The sequence below is a fragment of the Anoplophora glabripennis genome, unplaced genomic scaffold (genome assembly GCF_000390285.2).
Source record: "Anoplophora glabripennis isolate ALB-LARVAE unplaced genomic scaffold, Agla_2.0 scaffold163, whole genome shotgun sequence".
In the NCBI taxonomy this organism is placed as follows: domain Eukaryota; kingdom Metazoa; phylum Arthropoda; class Insecta; order Coleoptera; family Cerambycidae; genus Anoplophora; species Anoplophora glabripennis.
In genome coordinates, this window is record NW_019416302.1 from 868706 (window position 1) to 888807 (window position 20102).

Genomic DNA, 20102 nt, shown 5'->3' on the forward strand with positions numbered 1-20102 from the left:
GATTGATAATGCAACCCGGAACACAACAACAACATGATCACTTATGAAAAATTAACAACTCCACAAACTAGGTATTCCCTCGAAATATAACAACTGTAGAATAAATAAATTTGTTAAGAATTGTATTCCTTTGAAATTCAGATGTTTATTTACTGGCCTTTCTCTGATTGGTGGAGACAGTTACCGCCCCACTATTTAATATACCAGCGCCACAGGCGACATGAAGTCTTACCAAAGCTTAGTTTTTGGTACAAAACATATAATACGTTTTTGGTTTTGGGACTTTTGGGTTATATGGGAAGTGAACAGCCCCTGGTTGTTATGCATAGGCACTTTCTCAGTAGAATACATTTTCTAAATGGATGTTCAGATTCCTTGTTTAAATATTTCCCCGCGTTTCAATTAACGGGGTAAATATTACTACAGTTTTCTGTACACATTTAGTGCAATTATTTTTTATGCATTGGTCACCCTGGACCCTAGTATTAGGTTATGTTCACATTATGTTTTTAGGAATATAAATGAGAATTGGGTGCATATTTTTTAACTAAAAATATTTTTTAAAGATGAGAGTAAAAGTAATTAGCCGCAATCCTGACGAATATTTGCGAGAAACCAAATTTGATATCCACAAGGGTATGTGGAAAATAACTGATTTTTATTTATTTTTACAGCCTTTTCGTTCTAGTTGTTAGAAACTATGACCCAGCATTACACCCTTTTGAAGCTGCTAGAGAATATACCAGAGCTTTAAACGCTGTTAAACTAGAAAAAGTATTTGCAAAGCCCTTTATCGGAAATTTGGATGGCCACAGGGATGGAGTGTCTTGCATTGCAAAGCATCCCAAACGTCTCTCGGTTTTAATCAGTGGCGCCTTTGATGGAGAAGTGAGAGTTTGGGACATTGCCCAACGCATAAGTTTGAGAGATTTCGTAGCACATAATGGTATCATAAGAGGAATAACGTACACTCCAAGCGGAGACCACTTCATAACCCTCGGAGACGACAAATGTATTAAAACATGGAAATCACTAGTTCCACAATTTGGGGAAGAGGAGGAACCTATCAATACAGTGTTAAGCAAAACTGTCCTTACGGGTATCAGTCATCACAGAAAGAAGCCAATTTTTGCCACTTCTGGAGAAGTATGTCAGATTTGGGAAGAGAGTCGTAATGAACCGATAAGAACAATTGAATGGGGGGTCTATAGTTTGCACGACATTGTATTCAATCCAGTGGAGAGTAACATATTAGCGGCTTGTGCTAGTGACAGAAGTATAATTTTGTATGATATGAGGGAGAATAAACCGTTGAGGAAAGTTATTATGAATTTGAAGACAAACAAATTGTCTTGGAACCCCATGGAGGCGTATATCTTCACCTGCGCTAACGAGGATTACAAGTAAGTTGGAGATATAGGACAATAGGCGCACAAATTTGTGGAAAGTATTTAAAAAATGCTTTTACATACATAAAAATTACTAAAAACAATATAGTGTCGTAAAAATACATGTAAATGAATTTAAATACATTTAGAACTTTATGTAAGTACTTTAAATATTTTACAGTTAGTTACAATATAGTCCAACTAAATGCGTTCTTCGATTAATATAAACTTATTTTAAATTTTTATTTGTTACAGTTTGTACACTTTTGACAGTCGCAACCTTAAACAACCAGTCAACCTTCACAGGGACCACGTTGGCGCCGTTACATTTGTAGATTACTCCCCAACAGGCAAAGAATTCGTTTCAGGTAGTTACGACAAGTCCATTAGAATATTTGAGATGGACAAAGGGCATTCGAGAGAGATCTACCATACAAAGAGAATGCAGCGTGTCACTTGCGTCCATTGGTCTCTTGACAACAAATATATCATGAGCGGGTCCGACGAGATGAACATTCGAATTTGGAAGGCTCGAGCCTCGGAAAAACTCGGACCGGTAAGTTTTTATCGTATTTTCTCTTATTTAACAAGCGTATTTGTACAGTGAAACCCAATAAGGAACACCCATGTGGAGCATCGTAAAATGAATGGAATATTGTCGCGTCCATTGTTTAGATATGGGGAAAAATATTGAAAAAAAATTTTTGGAAATTTTCTCGTTTGCTGCAGGTTTCTGTTATTTTTGAAAAGTTTTTAATTTCAGGTCTATTTGTCATTCACTTTTCCGCTTCCAATTTTCGGTCATTTGAATTATATTGTTCGCCAGCTGCAATAATTGCAAAATTGTCCCATATTTAGAGGTATTCACTGATCAGAGGTGTTCCTAAATAGAGGTTCTAATGTACTAATTATTTCATCATCAGCAAGCGATACATTTGTTTTGCTTCAGTTGAAACCAAGGGAAAAAGCCGCTCTGAGGTACAGCGAAACTCTCAAGGAGAAGTTCGCCAGCCATCCGCAAATTAAAAGGATCAGCAGGCACAGGCACGTGCCTAAACACATCTACAACGCCCAAAGGGAGCTTAGAATTGTCAAAGAGAAGGTCAAGAGGAAAGAAGCCAACAGGAGAGCGCATTCCAAACCGGGAGAGGTGCCTTTCGTTCCGGAAAGGCACAAGAATATACTCAAGGAACAGAAGTGATAGAATTCTCGTTGCTGTGCATATTTGGTTAATAAAAATTATGAGGGAATACCTGTTTTCGATATACACTTTAAAATGAATAAACTAATAAAAATGGGCACTAATTTCAAAGTTCAGTTTTTCTGTTATGGCTAATATGATTCCAATCCTTTTTTTAATTATATATTTATTTCTCCGCTTTCAAGTGTTAAGTATTTGTTACAATTTTTTCAAAGCACCGTGTTTAGTTGGTGAATTGCAGTGTCAATCGAAATGAGTGAAGTAAACTACTACATGCAGCCCTGGAGTATTTATAAAAGTACACAAGGACAAATTAGGAAAGTTAAAACAGATACTAAATGTTTTTACTCTTTTTTTCATATTCAGCCACTTCATCACCTGAATCAGTACTATACATCGTAAATGAATCCAAAACATAAAACTGCAATAAAATTAAACCAGGAATGATATACGAGTACCGGAACACATGAATCTGTGAATCTTACACAGAACCGTCTGCACTTCTTTTGAAATTACTTCTTATGCTTTAGCCATGATGTGTCTGTTAATTTATACTCGAATAGCCATTGGGCGAGCCCGGTATTGGTAGATCAGTCCGCCTGATGTAGAATCGACGGTGGCACACTGGTCATCAAAGCAAACCTCTTGGTCCACTAGGTCGTAAATCATTTTTTGCAGGGTATTCTATAATTAGTTTGGTGTCAAACGCTGTTCACTTCCCTTTGCCAGTGCAGTGGAGAGCAGTGCTTGGCTTTGTTGTTTGTTGGTATAATACGTATTATTAGTTAATATTATTATTTATTCATATCGTAACCAGTAAAGAGTAATAGTTATTAAAATAAATATTTTATGTAATTATCTGGTAATTTAGTAGTTTTTTTTTTCTGGAGACCGTTTGAAACGGAAGATAATGAAATAAACTGGGAAAATCCCCAAATAGTTGAGCAGATTTTTGTCGAAAGCGTCGAAATAAATTCAGAGTTTAAAAACAAAGATTTACACGTACAAAGTCAACGTATTATTTTAATTATACAGGGCGGGCCATTAGTGTGAGAAAGTAAAATAACTCCCTTGTTACTCATAATACAGAAAAAAAAGCTTATATAAGTTATACAGAATCAAGAAACCTAAACAACAAAATTAATTAGATATAGACAGGGTGATGAGTAAAAACGGGACACGCCAAATATTAAATTGTTTAAATATATTTTTAAACAGATGGATTTCCGAGAAAATTGTGTATATAAGGCAATATGAACAGTTTAACATTTTGTAGAAAATTCTTCGAATTTTGGAAAAAACGACCTTGAAGAAGTTGTATTAACTTTCAGCTATTAATACTTGGAACAAAATAATTAGACAGAGTTATAGGCAAATGTTAGACAAAACTCGTATATTAGCTAATATCGATATTTTATACAGGGCATTTTTTATAATACGGTAATTTTTAGAAAGTTTTGAATTTTCTCATAAATCCATGTATAAAAATATACAGGGTGTTCTATTTAAAAAATGTAACATTTGGCGTGTCCCGTTTTTACTCATTTGTGTTTCAAATTAATTTTGTCCTTTAGGTTTTTTGATTCTGTACAACTTTTATATAAACTTTTTTTCTGTATTATGAATAATAAGGCAGTGATTTTACTTTCTCACACTAATGGCCCACACTGTATATGAATGTTTGAAAAGAGAAAATAGTGAACAATGTGATAAAGAAATTAGGAAACGGATTAGCGAATTAAGTAAGATATCAAAAATGTCAATTTATCGCATAATTAAAGAAGGAGACGTTATTAATCACGGTACAAAAAGGAAACGGAAAAATACAGAATTAAAGAATATTGATGATTTTACCAGAGATGTAATATGGCAAATAACAAAATTTTTCTGGATGCCTATGGATTCCGTAAAATTTATGAGTTAAATGTCTTTATGCGGTTCCAACTGATATTGTAACGACTATACTGTGCTGTATGAAAGCGCATCTTTAGCAGAGATCGCACTTATGCCATTATTTATATTATAATAATTAATCTGAAATTAACCCAAAACAATATACAATAACAATTAAATCGAGAATGATACACAAAATGAAAACTATTATACGCTAAAACAAACAAAAAGGATACTATTCGCTTGGCTGCTACACGGGTAAAAACAGTGGCAAAGCGAAACTTTTTTGAAGCCACTACTGAAAAAGCCGACAATGAAGAAGGGCCAAACATTTGAAAGCGTTGGAAGCCACCAGTTACAATCAAATTAATCATGATTATTATGGTAAAAATCGAAAAAATCCCAAAAATGGAATTAAAAAACAATACTCTTTAGGGAATTTTTTTGGGGCATTTAAATTGGGTATAGGACCTTTATACTTGGCTCAAAAAAACTTCATGTTATGTAGAATCATCACACCAAATTTCATCAAAATCGGTTCGATAGATTTTGCATAATAATTTTGCAATTCAGATTTTGAACAAAAATTTGCAAGTTTTCAAAATTTTGCACAGCAAAAACCGAGGCCCTTAGATACTTGACAGTTGACAGTTTAATCACATATAGAAGGGCTCTCAAGCCTTCAAACGCTTTTTGAAAAATTCGAATCCGTCATTAGGAGAGCTCTGGCATTTGTTCAAACATGGGTCGAATGTTTGTACTTATAAACAATGAGAATAACTTTGTGAATATTCAACCAAATCAAATTTTTTAAAATAGGTTTTAAAAATTCTTGGAGACGCTTCTTTAAAAAAAAACAGAACGATTGATCAATTAGTTACGTAGTTATAGCAGTCATTTACACTAAAAGTACTGGGACATCCGGGCTAATTTTTTGAAAAATACCTTTGGTATTCCGAATACTTACCAGATTTAAGATTACAATACTTCTCTTCATTGGCAACCTACTTTAAAACGTGTTTAAAGTTATTTATGCAAGCGAGAAATTCAATAAAATCGTACGGATGGTGGTGGGGAAAGCAGAGAGCGCGGCCGCTTTGGCCTGCTCGAAAGAAAATTCGACCAATGTTTAAACAAGCGCCAGAGCTCTTTGAAAATTTGCAATTTTTTTTTCAAAATCGGGATTGCAAAATTATTATGCAAAATCTATCGAACCGATTTTGATGAAATTTGTGTGATAATTCTACATAACATGAAGTTTTTTTGAGCCAAGTATAAAGGTTCTATACCCAATTTAAATACCCCGAAAAAATTCCCTAAAAAGTATTGTTTTTTAACCCCATTTTTGCGATTTTTTCGATTTTTACCATAATAAACATGGTTCATTCGATTTGTAACTAGACATGTGTTGTAAAAAATTTAATTGCAAACATTTTATTCCTCTTCCATTTTTGCCTAAAATCAACTCTTGAAAAGATACATAATTAAATAGGAAGAAAAATATGACATTTTTCTAATTTTTTTAACATATTGTGCTGCCAAAAGTTAAGCCCACGTTTTTTTTATGTGCATAAAAAAATTTTCAATTCCAGTGATATTTGAAAACCAAAATGCCAAAAATCTCCGTACATATACGATTCACCCAAATATGGCTTTTTGAAACAGATACCCTCTGGACTATACGTATTATTAGTTATTCCTGTTTTTGTTGAAAACGACAAAGTTTTTTGAAAACGAAAAAGAGTAAGAAAGAAAATTAAATTTCCCATAAAGTAATTTTTTAAGTCCGCCAACGGGTTAAAAAGTTCTGTCACATTTAAATGGTGCACCATCCCTCATCAACCATTTAAAATGCTTCCTATTGATTAAGGCATGTAGTGTGGGTTACTCTTTCAGTGAACGGTTCATATATTTCAGACGGATTTCTCAGGTACAGCGAAACTTTTGTGGAATTACTCCTGGAAAAACCGACAGTGAAGAACAGCGAATAATTTGAAAACATTGGGAGCAAAATTTTAACAAAAATTTCTATCGTTACATCATTACATAGCAATTAGCATATATTAAAAAAAAATCGTTGAAATCAGACTAGACCTTCAAGAGCAAAATCAATTTTAACGTGGTTTATTTTCAGCCGTAGAAATAAACAAAACTCAAAGAAAACATCTATATTTTTATTGACTTTATTCATTATTGAGAAACTACAACCTAACACAAAAGCATATTATTCATAAAAAAAAATTATGTTACACTCGCTCTAGGTTCGATGTGCGCTCTTGGCGATCTGCTCCTTGAGCACGAGAATACTATTCCTTTGCTCTGGAGGCAACATCGCTATCTGTTCATCCGATAATTGCAACACTTGCATTATCAGTGCAGCCTAAAAAAAAATTATTCTCATTAGCAAGCGCGAATAATTATTTGCATAAAATTTGAAATTCGCACTCTCTTTAACGCACCATCTTTCAAAATTTATTTTGAAACAAGTTTCATTTTGATAAAAATTGGTGAGATACCCAATTATGTTTTTTCTTTTTCTGAAATAAAAGTTTCAAATTTTTTGTTGGGATGTATTTTCCCTTTAACTTGTGAAAATACAATAAATACATTTAAACATTTCAAAAATTCTACTAACTTCTTTCATATACCGGGTAGGAAAGTACCGATGGTCTATCTGAAGTTACGTGCGAACGATAAAGTAAGCCATAGAAACCCATGTGATAGACAAGGATGGGTATAGTGAAGGCATCTAATTGTCACCGCCCATTTCGCCCTTCCACAAATAAGCGGATCTTATTTGTGGAAGAGCGAAACGGGCGGTGACTATGAGACGCCTTCACTATAGCCATCCTTCTCTATCGCATGGATTTCTATGGCTTACTTTATCGCTCTCACCTAACTTCAGATAGACCATTGGTACTTTCCTACCCGGTACATTGAGCCATAGTATCTCATTAATTTTACTCTTTATTTATTAAAATGCAAAAAGCTTGCTTATTTTAAATTTGTAAAGGTAATAACTCGAAAATAGTTTGTTTTCAGAAAATATGTAATATTTTTTTCTTCAAAATACAACATACATTCCGAAATGATTGCATGTGCTTAAAGTTACACCCTGTATTTCCCATCTGTTAATTTTACTTTTGCACCTACTAACATATTGATGTATTTTTAGTAATTTTTTGTTAATATTCGCTTTCACATTCGGAACTGTCAACTGGAAATATTTGCATTTGCAAATCCAGAACAACCCTACCAATTATTTATCCATAAAAAAAATTATACTCGTGAAAACTGATAAACACGAAAAAAATTACCTTTTCTTGATCTGAAGCGCCAGCCGGTCCAATACCGGGACTGGAAGTTGCCGGGGCGGGTCTCGGAGGTCCTTGAACGGGTTGGGGCGGGGGCACCACGGGAGGCTGCACCGGGGGTCTCACGGGCTGCGGTGGTATTTGATTTTGCGGTGGATGAGGGGGAGCTAAATCGAAACATTACAAAATTTTCCCATTCGGCGAAACCTAAAAAAACTTACCTATATTCTTCTGCCTTGGATCAACGCGTCCTGCAACCTGTCTCGGGTCAGTCGGAAAGGCGGCAGTATTAGCCCTGGGGTCCCTTAGATCTCTCGGGTCCCTAGTCTCTCTAGGATCCCTGATAAAGCTGTAGATAACAAAATGTTTTCAATAACGAAAATAGAAAGCTGAGAGCATAGAAAAAGCACACTTCTTCTGTTGTTCCATGCAAAGCACAAAAAATCTTGAAACAAACTTTTAAATCCAAATTCAAAATTTCGAATTCCTACACAACATTTTGGTTTCAAACTCAAGATTTTGATTTCAAACTCGAAATTTTGATATATTTGGTCAAAAATTAGGAAAAAATCAGTTTTAACCCATTTTTGAGCCAGTTTTCACCCAAATAGTGGATTTTCTGAGAAATATCAAAGTCATAGGTAAATTTTACTAAAGGCATCGTGTCTTGCACCTCAAAATACTACAAAAATGATATATTTGAACAAAATCTGAGGAAGAATCAATTTTGACCCATATTTGAACCAGATTCACCAAAAAATTTCACTTTTCTCTGAAATTTGTCGTGAAATCATAACTTTTGACTATAGGATCATGTTCAGCGCATCGAATTTTTTCGGAAGCGATATGTGGCTCTTTTGGGTTTGGACTTTTTTTCGTGCGACTGTGTAATCAGATTTGCTACTAGCACCATTCCATTTTTAAAAAACACACTGGAATAATTAAAATGTGAAAATATAAGACAACTTTCTCATTTGCACACATATGACATGCAGTGACACACCTCAACTGGAAACTGGGATAGGGGATTTAAAGAAGTCAAACTAGGCAGCTTCAGTCGTCTCTCGTTTTGTATGCGACAATCAAAGATAGAAGTAGGCGCTTGTGACATGCACATAGAGACTGGAATTATGGGAACACTATGCGAAATGAACGGCACATTACAATTTTCATGCAAAGAATACACAAAATTATTTTATAAGATTAAGAAACAGTAAAAACTATGGTTCAATTTATTTATGACTTGCCTATTATTCCGACAGTGAAATATAAATTTTAAAACTTCAAGTTATACAATGTGTAAGTAAAATACTTGGCCGATGTTAATGGTGGATTCTATATTAAAAATTAACAAACAAAAAAAATTCTATAAATCTGTCCAAAAACACTTCATTATACATGGTGTTCAAAATTAGTGAAAATAGAATATTTATTTTTATATATGGTTTACAGTGCCTCATTTAAATCATAGAAATTGTTTTTATGACATATTTTGATAATTTTTGCTACAATTAACTAGACATGGTCTGACTTTTTATTATTTATCTAAAAAACAATGCATACTAACATGACAGAAAAACTTAAAACTGCATATTTGCAATTTAAAAAAATTTAATTTTTTTCAAACTAACACCATCTATCTCGTAAATGAAGCGTTACTGGATATGTTGCTAGGAGCTTGTTTGATGATTTGTTTGGCCAAGTAATTTAATTACACCTTGTACATGGTTCTTTTACATTTTCAGAGAAAATAAACACAACAATCAACATTTTTAAGACAAGTCCATTACTGAATTTGAGATATTTCAGCTGTAGATTTAGTTTTTTTAAACCATAGAAAAATGAGCATTTTTAAATATTTTTTTCCCTAGAATGTTTAGCAAAAGATTTATTACAGTCTATTGTACAGTTAATGGTCTGTTAGGTACATAGTAAAAAAAAATGTATGGTTTCTAAATATAAAACAAAAAAAACTCAAAGAAACTAAACAATTAAAATGAACACAAAACAACCAGAGACATACCTATCCATTTTTATGTCCAACTGTTTGGTAATGCTAACAAATTCAAAGAGTTAAAGAATGCCTGAAAAATTCGAATATACTTACGTCTCACCGACTGGGGGCGGCAGTGGATTTTGCAATGGTCCCGGAATCTGCCGCATGTCTTGATCTCCCATCCTGGCAATTCTTGGATCTGGTGCTGCGCCCAGAGAACGCAGATCCACGTCTTGTCCTGCTTTATAAATTCGCCAAAAAAACCAGAGAAAAATAAAAAAAACGTACAGGGTGTTACTTTGAATAGGGGTCATCATGTTGATGAGCGCAAAAAATTTCAAATTTTTGACCTAATCAAGCGTAACTGTATCTCTCCCCAAATTTTGCAAAAAACGCTCAAAGAGACTTACGAGAATTTGCAGACGGTGTTTATGGGATAGCAGGGATAGGAAAAATCACTACGTTCAGTGGCTAATGAGAACAGAGTTTCATCCAGGGTCTTCAGACTTAACAAAATTTATGAGAAGAACATCTAAATGTTCTCTCTCGTTAATTTTTGCATTTTTTTACAAAATCTGTAGAGGATGCAGCTTAAAAGACTTTAGATTTGGACTCAGTACGTCAAAACACATAAAGCTTATTGGGTACAGCCCACTTTTTTCAATGTGCCAGTGTCATTATTTTAAAAGTTTTAAGTTAATTTTATTTACAATTAATAACATATATGTCACTCCACATACCAATATTAATAAATCATATCAAAAAAATAAATTTTTTAAACACATTGGAAATGATTTTAATATTTGACGCTTCATCCACATTGACATAAAAAAATATGTTGATTAAAATAACGAGTTAAAAAGTTATAGAAAAGCTATCAGCAAGCCAGTTCGTACAGATGGTTTAAAAAGGTTGCAACAGGCAACACTGATAAGCGTTCATATACATCCGAGTACTGCCCAGTGACGGCGTAGACAAGAGACTTTAAAAAACTAATTATTATATGTTGATCACTCGATAAAAAAAAAAATAGAACACATAAATTTATATCCTGTATAGTACTGACAAATAACTTATTAAATATTGCTTGTATCTATCAGAATAATTATAAATAAATTTAATAACTGTCGCTAAACAATTTTTTCAAATTTTTACCTGTGAATACTGGAGCCTGAGGGTTGGGATGCATAACGGGTGCTGGCACTGGCTGGAATTCTTGCCTCGGTGGCTGAACTGGAGCCGGAGGCTGAGTAAATTGACTGTTAATTGGCACCTGAACCGGAACATTCTTGTCGCCTGGCATCAACGTCGCTGGTACTTGATTGATGGGATGTAACAAAGTCTAAAACAACCAGGAAATAGCAAAACACACAATTTCATAATATAAAATAATAAGTACCGCGGCAGTATGGGGATCAATAATTTTCATAACAACCTGTGCCTGTAAAAGGGCATAAGCTAACTGTGGATTTTGCAGTAGCATTTGCCTAGCTTCCGTCGGATTATTCTGAAAATAGATTAATTTTATGAAACATAAACTTTTTTAATTCTTGCAAACCTGAATTGTTGTTTTCATTTGCTTCATAAGCTCGAACATCTGTTCTGGTGGCAGCGAAGCGACAGCTTTACTGATAGCCTCGGGAGCCTTCTCGGCTTGAATTGGCTCGCCATAAGGATTTTCCACAGGTGGCTGATTTAAGAGATTTTGCATTTCCATCCTAGACTTCTCCGTACAAGCATTGTCCACTCTTAAGTTGCGGCCTCCAATCTCATAGCCGTTCAAGTTTCTCATTGCACTCAAGGCGGTTTCTTGATCACGATACTCACAGAAGCCGTATCCCTTCGGTTTGCCAGTTTCACGATCAAACACAAGCCTGCAGATGAGAATATAAACAAAGTGGTCGAATTATTCAAATTTATTCTTACTTGAAAGACAAGACCTGGCCCACTTCGCCAAATATATCCTTGAGCTTTTCTTCAGTGGCTTCATACGGGATATTTCCAACTGAAAATATAGACGGAATTTGTGTAAAAAATGTGATCAACATATAAAAACCTTACCAAAGACAGATCTCATGGACTTGTCCATGATATTTGCTTCTAAATTATCCATTGTTACGTTCTTCAGTTGTTTATTAAATTTTAAAAAATATATAAAGCGGCTATGCAAAACAAAATTCGGCTACGTTTGACGGAATATTAAATAATTTTGACAACTAACAGTGTTACCATTTTAGAGAAGAAATTTACTAAGCACAATAAGGGTTTTTTGGCGAGCCAAACCACATCAAACCCGGTTAGCTCGAGTTTGATTGTGTTAAGAGTTTGAGTTAACATTTGACAGAACTCGCAAAAATTCTTTTAGTTTGGATATCTAATCAATAATAAAATCGTAACCTATAATCTATGATAGTGCTCGTAGCTCAAGTTGTTTGATTATTTCTTATATACTACAATTGTTATTCCTAATCTGAAATGCACATCCCTGAAATAACGTTAATGTATGGATGGTTATTAAATCAAAATGGGTTTACCTTTTCACAAATATCTATTCCCACGTAAATGTATCGTCTAAAAGGAAGTTAATAAAGATCTATACAGTGCAATATAGAATATGCATATCTACGATTAAAGTTATTTGGATCCTCGATTACTATTTTTTTATTATCAATTTTAAATATTACTTTGTATTTTTTACAAAGTTAATCCATTATCAAATTTTTTTATTTACAACTTATACCTATCCAAACCTCTAAAAAAACGAAGTAGTGACCACAGATCACAGAAACAATAAGATAGTACTCTGTAATGAAAAATAAATAGACGCGGTTGTTGCCATCTATTGTCTTGTTCGCAAACTAAAATAGATAAAGTAGGACACTGTTTTATTTCTCTTAATTAAATTGTCGTATAATTAATTATTTTTAACGTGATTTTGACAATTTGACAGGATAATAAATTTGTATCAAAATTTCCATCCAGTACAAATACAAATTATTTATACACACACCGTCAAAAGTCTTGGACCCTCGATGTTTTGTATTAGTAAATAATTGTTTTTAAATATCGTATTTGTTTTTCAAAGTATGTCTTTTCTAAATGTATTTTTTGCAATATATCAATAATTTTTAAAGATCTAGACCAGGGGTCGACAAGTAATTTTAGGTGGAGTCCGCATACTTTTGAAAATTTTTAACGAGGTCCAGAAAAAAAACTCATAACTTAACAAATTTTTATTTTAATTTGCACTAATAAAATAATATGAAATACGATAGGCATATTTGTATTAAAAAATCAATTTGAGAAATAATATTTGCGGTCTCGAATCGTTTTTTATACTAACTTACTAACCACTCAAAAATGATAACGGTGACACTGAAACGTATTGTTATCTATACAAAAATATTTTTACTTTTTTACTTACAAAAAATTTTTGGCGGTCCAGTTTTTTACCTTCCGCGGTTCGGATCTGGATCGCGGTCCGCCAGTTGCAGACCGTTGATCTAGACAATTAAAAAACCGTGGGAAAAAAAAAAATTTGCAATTTTTAAGTAAATTTATTATGACACAAATTAACAAAACATTTGTTTTAACAAAGTAAACTACAACTTAATAGTCAGTAACATGTTAACATGCCTGTGCATTGACACGATCAAACGGTTGATAATTTCTTGAGGAACATTATTCCATTCCTCTATTGCTGCTGCAGTCAACTCTTCCGCATGGGGTGGGTTCATGCGTTTGCGAATTGCTCTAGAAACAAAATCCCACATGTTTTCAATCGGATTCATATCTGGGGTGTTAGCTGGCCAATCTAATCGTGTAATATCTCCCTCTTCAAGTACCTCTTGGACCTTTCTTGCACGATGTGACCTTGCATTGTCGTCCATGAAGATGAAATTGTCACCTAATTCCGCGTGTAGGGGATAAATAATGGGTCTCATAACAGTTTCAATATCAACTTGACTTGTCATATTCTGATTTATGGGAATTAACGGCGTACAGCAATTAAACATGATTCCTCCCCAAAACATTACTGTCCCACCATTGTAGGGAGCAACCTCACGGGAAAAACTTAATCTCTCTTGACGACCTAGATCTCTCCAGATCCTTTGCCTACTGTCATCACTCACTAGTCCAATTCTGGTTTCATCTGTGAATAAGAGCCATCGCCACTGCTGCAAAAGCCAATCACTACGCAACCGTGCCCACTGATAGCGGGCAGCTCGATGTCGTGGTAGTAGAGTGGGTACCCTTAAAGGCCTTCTTGCACGTAAATTTCCACGATGGAGTCCTCTTCGAATTGTAGAGGTCGATATAACAAAACGAAACGTACCTTAAAAGTGATTTCTGAAGGTTGGAGCTGAAGCACTTTGGTGTCTACGAGCATATTGAACCAAATAACGATCCTGCCGTTCATTTGACACTAGAGGCCGCCCGTGGTCTTTTTTCACTGTCCCTAATTCTTGATACCTATACACTATTCGAACAGAAGATCTAGGAATGTCTAACATCTCGGATATCTGATGTTTAGAATGTCCAGCATCATGCAAAGCAATAATTTTTGCACTATTAAAGGCAGATATCTCACGTCCTGGCATTATAATGAAAGAAAAGTATCAAAGTCGCTTTGCTAAATATGCAATAAAACGGACCAATATTAAAAAAATATATATAACCAATCAGCAATATTTTATCTTGGAACTTATTGATCTTGTTTGACAGCTAAATAACTCAACTTTGTTGCCTAGTAAGGAAAACAAAATAAATAGTCCAAATCTGTAGTATACGGGGTCCAAGACTTGTGACGGTGTGTATGTAGATATTTTGATCAAATTTAATATTGTCAATTGGCCTCCATCACGTTAAAAATAATTAATTATTTACCAATTTTATTTGTCAACTGTTAAAATCAATTTACAATTTTTTTTGGAACTACCAAAAAAACTAGGGGGCCAATAAAACCATAATTATTGCTAATGTTTCATTTATTTTTCCTTCTTTTACAATAGTATTGCCTTGCCTGCAAAAAAATGCTATCTTCGACTATTCTCCTATTATCTTTGCCAGATAGCTGACTGTTAATGCCATTTGCCCAATTGTGAGCACAGAAAAATACAAAATAATCAATTATATTTTTTATCATAATTTCACTGTGCTCACAATTGGTAAAGTTAAAATTTACATTTTTATATAAATAGTTTTGTAATAATTTTAAACAATTATTTAAATTACATATTTTACAAAGGAAACTCATTGTTATGGTATAACATTGTAAAATACTGTCAATAAATGCTGGAGTGCAATATTTTAATTTATTCGGGCAATCTTTTAAATATTCTTTAGCTAAAACTAAGTCATGCCACTTATGAATGGATTTGTCCAATATAATATTTTTTTTACATGTCTCACAGTCTTTTAGAGATTTTAATTTTTTTGAAATAAATCCTGAAATATACCCTACCGATATTAAATTCAAATAAGCTGGATTTGTTTTAGGTACCTCAAAGGTATTAAGATCACCTGTTTCTTCTACAACAGGTAGATCCGGTAAACCTTGTGAAATAAATTTTTTTACAGAAATGATTGCATGATCGGAGTCTAATTCGCAATTGGCAGATATAGAGTGTCTACTTACAATATTATTAATAAATAAAGTTTTAAAATAATTTTTAAAATGACTTGCTGTGGGATTAGAGTTTGGCCCGCCATGTTGTCTAATCTGCCCGAAAAAATTTTCCAATGGGTCTTGATTTAGTCGTCTTGGTAAAAAAAAAGAACAATTGTGTTTTTGAATTATTTTAAAAATTTCTTCCATTCCAGCAAGGGTAGTTTTCCAATTATTAAGGGAAGGTGGAATAAACTTCTTAGTTGTTCCTTCTTGTTGACAATAGTACATTTTATTTATTTCTTGTCTGCAATATTTCCAAAATTCTATATGTCCTGAATTTTTTGTGATCGCACACTTCAAATTTTTTCCACTTCTTGGATATAAACTGTTTCCATTTACACTGTCAAAGAGACAATCAAAAAATAAAAGAATTTTCGCTGTACCTTCGGCTGATGGAGGCAAACGTTTACCATTTAATTCGATACCTAAAATATTAATAAATGAAAATAAATTTCCCTTGAAAGACAAATAATTAATTTACCTGATTTCGCAAAGAGGGAAATAACGGATGCTACGCTGTGGCTAAATACCTGAGTTGCCATAGACACTTTCATTTTTTTAATTTTTGTTGGCACAATATGGTAATCGTTTATTTTTGGCATTGTTCTAAATTCGCCTGACGAATTGTCCATTTCATATGCTGTTGTAATATCAGACCATTTACAAGATAAATCTTGTTCTTCTTTTGTCCATATTAAATTCTTAGTTAGCAGATTATTTCGGATTCCTTTTATGAGGTGTGGTGGGTCATATATATGAATTATTTTTTCACCGTTAATAAAAAAATATTTTAAGTCGGGATGGTGAATTTCTTCTCAGCGGTTTTCTCTCTGTAAATAATTTACAGCTGCCTGATTGGTCGAGCCTTGATCACTGACAGTTGCAATGACTTTTAATGAAATATTTTGGCATTCGCGTATAATTTCCTTTATATTTCTGACCAAATCGATCGTTTTCGTCGAACTTCTGCAAAACGAAAATGCAATCGCTTGTTTCCACATTTTTGTCAAGCCTCGTAGCATAAAAACTAGGACATGGTCAGCAATTATATTAGTTTTACTTTTTCCATCATCTTCAAAGCCATCAAAATCGCTATAACTTTTATTGACATCTATATGTGGTTCAATGGCCATTTCATCAAATATTAAAATGCTCAGTTGATCTTTGGCATCTAGAGTTTGTATGGTTTGTTTAATATTCAAAAATATGTTGGGATTAATTCCAGTATTAATTGGTACTTTACTTAACAATAAATTCATGGTTTTTTTTGATGGTACCGCAAATATTTTTGAAAATACTTTGTAGCTCTTGGCACTTTGCTTGTTTAAAACTAGACCCAAAATTTTGTCATCCAGGGTATAACGTCTTGCCTTTGGTTCTTTATTGGCTAAACGTACTTGACTTTTCACAAATTTTGCAACCGTTGGGTTCAAGTCTAAAATAATTCTATCAAGCATTTCCTCCTTGGTTAGATTCAGTTGTCTTTTCAGAGTTTTTCCTCGTTTCTGCAAATATTGCAAAGATTTTGTATATCTGCGAGCCATTCTATATAAAGTTTTACACTTGGGTGACAAATATTTCTCCCTGGACACGCCAATTTTCCTTAACAAAGTTTCTGTAACAAGAAAAAATAAATCATATCAAATTTAATTTCAGAATTACATTATTAAGTACCACCAGTAGTATTTAATCCAATTAATACCCTGGCAGTTTGTTAAGAAAAAAAATGATACTGAACTAAATTACTGTCATTGGTAATACATACTACATAGGTACTCCTAATAATTTGTAAAATTTGTGATTAGATCTGACAAAGAATGCGATAACTGAAATGTTCGATAAAGCAATTCTCACAAATCAAAACTAAAAAAAGTAACTTCAATATAAAAAAACTTACTTTACTATTAACTTTAGTTACTAATAACTAAAATTACATTTTTCTACTGATGTTTTATAATGGCGACATTTCGATTGTCTTTTCAATTTTTTAATGACGTACTTTTAAGCACAAGTGTGTAAAAATGACTCTTTAATTATATTAATTTAAAATTATTGTTTCGTTACGTAGTTATGTACTGAAAACAATGATTTTTTGTTTACATGACTTTGCACTAGTAAAGGTGCAACCAGCAGACAAAAGCAGATGACAAACGTCACCAGTTTATATTACATACAATTTTTCTTAATATAAAACAGTAGCAGAAAAATCTTATATGTAATAAGTTACGAAACTTCACTTGTTGTCAATTGTTGATAATTTTCACGTCTCGTGCCTAAAGGACACTCATTTCGTAACTTATTATATAAATAGCTATTGGTTTAGCATTGTTATAAACTTACGTTTACTGTTACGAGGAGTCCTACATCTACTTTCCTCAACGTTTGGCAACTCATAATCTTGTACTGCAGATGTTGACGGTTCGTCATAATTAAGTCTACGCTTTTTTATAGATGTTTGTAAAAACACATGTTCACCAGTCACTTCACTTGTAATAAACATCTGCTCATTAATCATGTTAACAAAATGCAATCAATATAAGTTTGGTATTGTAGAATTTATTTGTCAGAAACTTTAATTAACTTTTTATTATCAGCGTATTATGAATTTTAATTTGTAAAATACTCACATTGTCTTCTGGTAGGAGTTACACATAATATTTGAGTACTTTCTGGATTCAAATTTAATTCATCAACCAGAGATAAAGTGGACGGCTTTTCAATACTCTGCAGTGACTGTGTAGGTGTACTGGTGCTGACGGTATCTAAAAAAACTTATTAAATAATTTCTATGAAACTAGATTAAAATTAAATTAGTCCATGCACAATGCTTATAAAACAATAACACATAAGTACCTTCAGGCATATCAGTGTTTCTTCTGTTTGGTGGTAAGAATAGCTTCGGTATAACATCTGGCTTTAGAAAATTGTTTGTGGATATATCCTCGGTTGCAAAATGAATATGACAAATTCTGTATGACCGATAGACAAGATCAGGACTCAAGGTTTTAAGAATGTCTCTGCAACAGGCTTCTGTCCAAATTTTAAATAACTCCAGTTTCTTAGCCGGATTTGGAAAGCGATGCCTTGGAGATGTAATATCCTCACAACCGACAACAGCACAGTTTCGATAACGTACCATCTAAAAAATTAAATTACTTTACATTAGATGAATATTAATATTGTTATCGCTACAATTAACTAATGTTTAGTCGACACTAAAAAAATTATTGACTATAGATTGACCAAAATATTTTATTAAAATACTGAAACTTCACAATCATTTCATGGCAAAAGTGAAACAAATTTATCCATAAAATTTTACTTCTATTTAGATTTAAGATTAAAATGTAATTGTGTTTACCTTAAATATACCTCCTACAAGTTCACTAAACACTAAACTTAACACTAAAATAATATAAAAAAGTCTATGAAAGTCAATAATAAGGAACAATATGAATAAACGCATAAAATCTATAAAATATATAAACACAAAAACCCAACCACAAGATACACGTGCCACCAACACGAAAACAAAACAACAAAGATGTCCGTTCGAACCTCGAATGACCTCGAAGCGTCTTCTCAACAAAATCTTTGCGTTTGCGTACTGAGTGTAATATTAACTTTAGCGCCTCTGATGTTTTGTTCGCAAACTAGTTTATATTTTTTCTCTGTCTAACATTACGTCGAGACTTTTTCCATTTAAGAGAATACACCGTGACCTATGTATGCTCTGACCATTTTTGTAATGCAGGATAATATTTTTATTTCATAATCAATAAATTTCTATTTGAGCAATATGGTTGTCTTTTTTCATTCATAACATTCATTCGATAGGGACAACCTAAAAAATAAACCAATTAACAGCTTTATTAGGGACAAATTTTAACTTCAGTAATATAGCCGTAACACGCAATATAAAAATCTACATGTAATTCTATATAAAATATATATTTAAACCTGTTCTAATTTTTAGTTTTCTGTATAAATTCACACATATGTGTTTGTCCTATCCCTTACTCAAAGGTGAAAATACCCTCAGTTTAAGGAATAAGCGAACGCTTATCAAGGTGGTACTTCAACCGCAGCTAACCTACGCCTCCACGGCGTGGGGTCACGCGGCAAAAAGCCACTTAAAGTCATTACAGGCTGTGGAAAACATAGCCCTCCGCACGGCCACCGACGCGCCCTGGTACGTAAGAAACACTGACATATTACGAGACTTACAATACACAAACGCTACACAGACAATAAGACAAAACGCGGAGAAACGGTTTGACGTAGCCGCTAGACATGACAATCCCCTCCTCAGGCAAGCCGTTGACTACGTACCCGACGTGACCGACAAACACAAAAGACCTAGACACCAACTTTTTGACCCTGGGTGACCACCCCAACGAAATCCACCCCTGCCCGCTAACCTTTTCTGTTTCAGAGACAGCCAGGATCAAGAAACGAAGACAACGACACACACACACCCCCCATACCCTCCTTACCACTCCCCACCCGCGCTAGCCTAAGGGCCACCTTAGCAAAGCGCATCCCAGGCTGCATAGCCGCACTACCCTACCCAACCATACCACACATAAACATGACACTACCCCCGGGGTTTACACAGACGAGCCGGCGAAGCAAGAAG

At 33.7% G+C, this 20102-nt stretch overlaps 3 protein-coding genes across 5 annotated transcripts; 1 reads left to right on the plus strand and 2 right to left on the minus strand.

Moving 5' to 3' along the window:
- Positions 1-566: 566 nt before the first annotated feature.
- Positions 567-2700, plus strand: LOC108903508 (DDB1- and CUL4-associated factor 13). The gene is made up of 4 exons (XM_018705721.2): positions 567-636; positions 689-1403; positions 1644-1944; positions 2338-2700. The coding sequence occupies exons 1-4, from the start codon at positions 567-569 to the stop codon at positions 2587-2589; spliced, it is 1338 nt and encodes a 445-aa protein (XP_018561237.1). The 3' UTR covers positions 2590-2700.
- A 3942-nt stretch (positions 2701-6642) lies between these two features.
- On the minus strand, positions 6643-11989 carry LOC108903510 (cleavage stimulation factor subunit 2). Of its 3 annotated transcripts, none has more exons than XM_018705726.1 (10): positions 11854-11989; positions 11719-11797; positions 11351-11666; positions 11192-11299; positions 10948-11134; positions 9904-10030; positions 9820-9852; positions 8018-8145; positions 7800-7963; positions 6643-6862 (listed from the first exon to the last, which is right to left on the minus strand). In XM_018705726.1, exons 1-10 carry the CDS (start codon positions 11903-11905, stop codon positions 6740-6742), a joined length of 1317 nt encoding a protein of 438 aa, XP_018561242.1. In that variant the 5' UTR covers positions 11906-11989; the 3' UTR covers positions 6643-6739. The 3 variants fall into 3 exon arrangements, with proteins under 3 accessions (XP_018561242.1, XP_018561241.1, XP_018561243.1); XM_018705725.1 differs by having other exon boundaries at positions 9904-10033; XM_018705727.1 differs by lacking the exon at positions 9820-9852 and having other exon boundaries at positions 9904-10033.
- Positions 11990-14777: 2788 nt separating this feature from the next.
- On the minus strand, positions 14778-18969 carry LOC108903511. The gene is made up of 6 exons (XM_018705728.1): positions 18825-18969; positions 18317-18602; positions 18091-18225; positions 17804-17950; positions 15945-17078; positions 14778-15888 (listed from the first exon to the last, which is right to left on the minus strand). The coding sequence occupies exons 1-5, from the start codon at positions 18927-18929 to the stop codon at positions 16279-16281; spliced, it is 1473 nt and encodes a 490-aa protein (XP_018561244.1). The 5' UTR covers positions 18930-18969; the 3' UTR covers positions 14778-15888; positions 15945-16278.
- Between the last annotated feature and the right edge of the window lie 1133 nt (positions 18970-20102).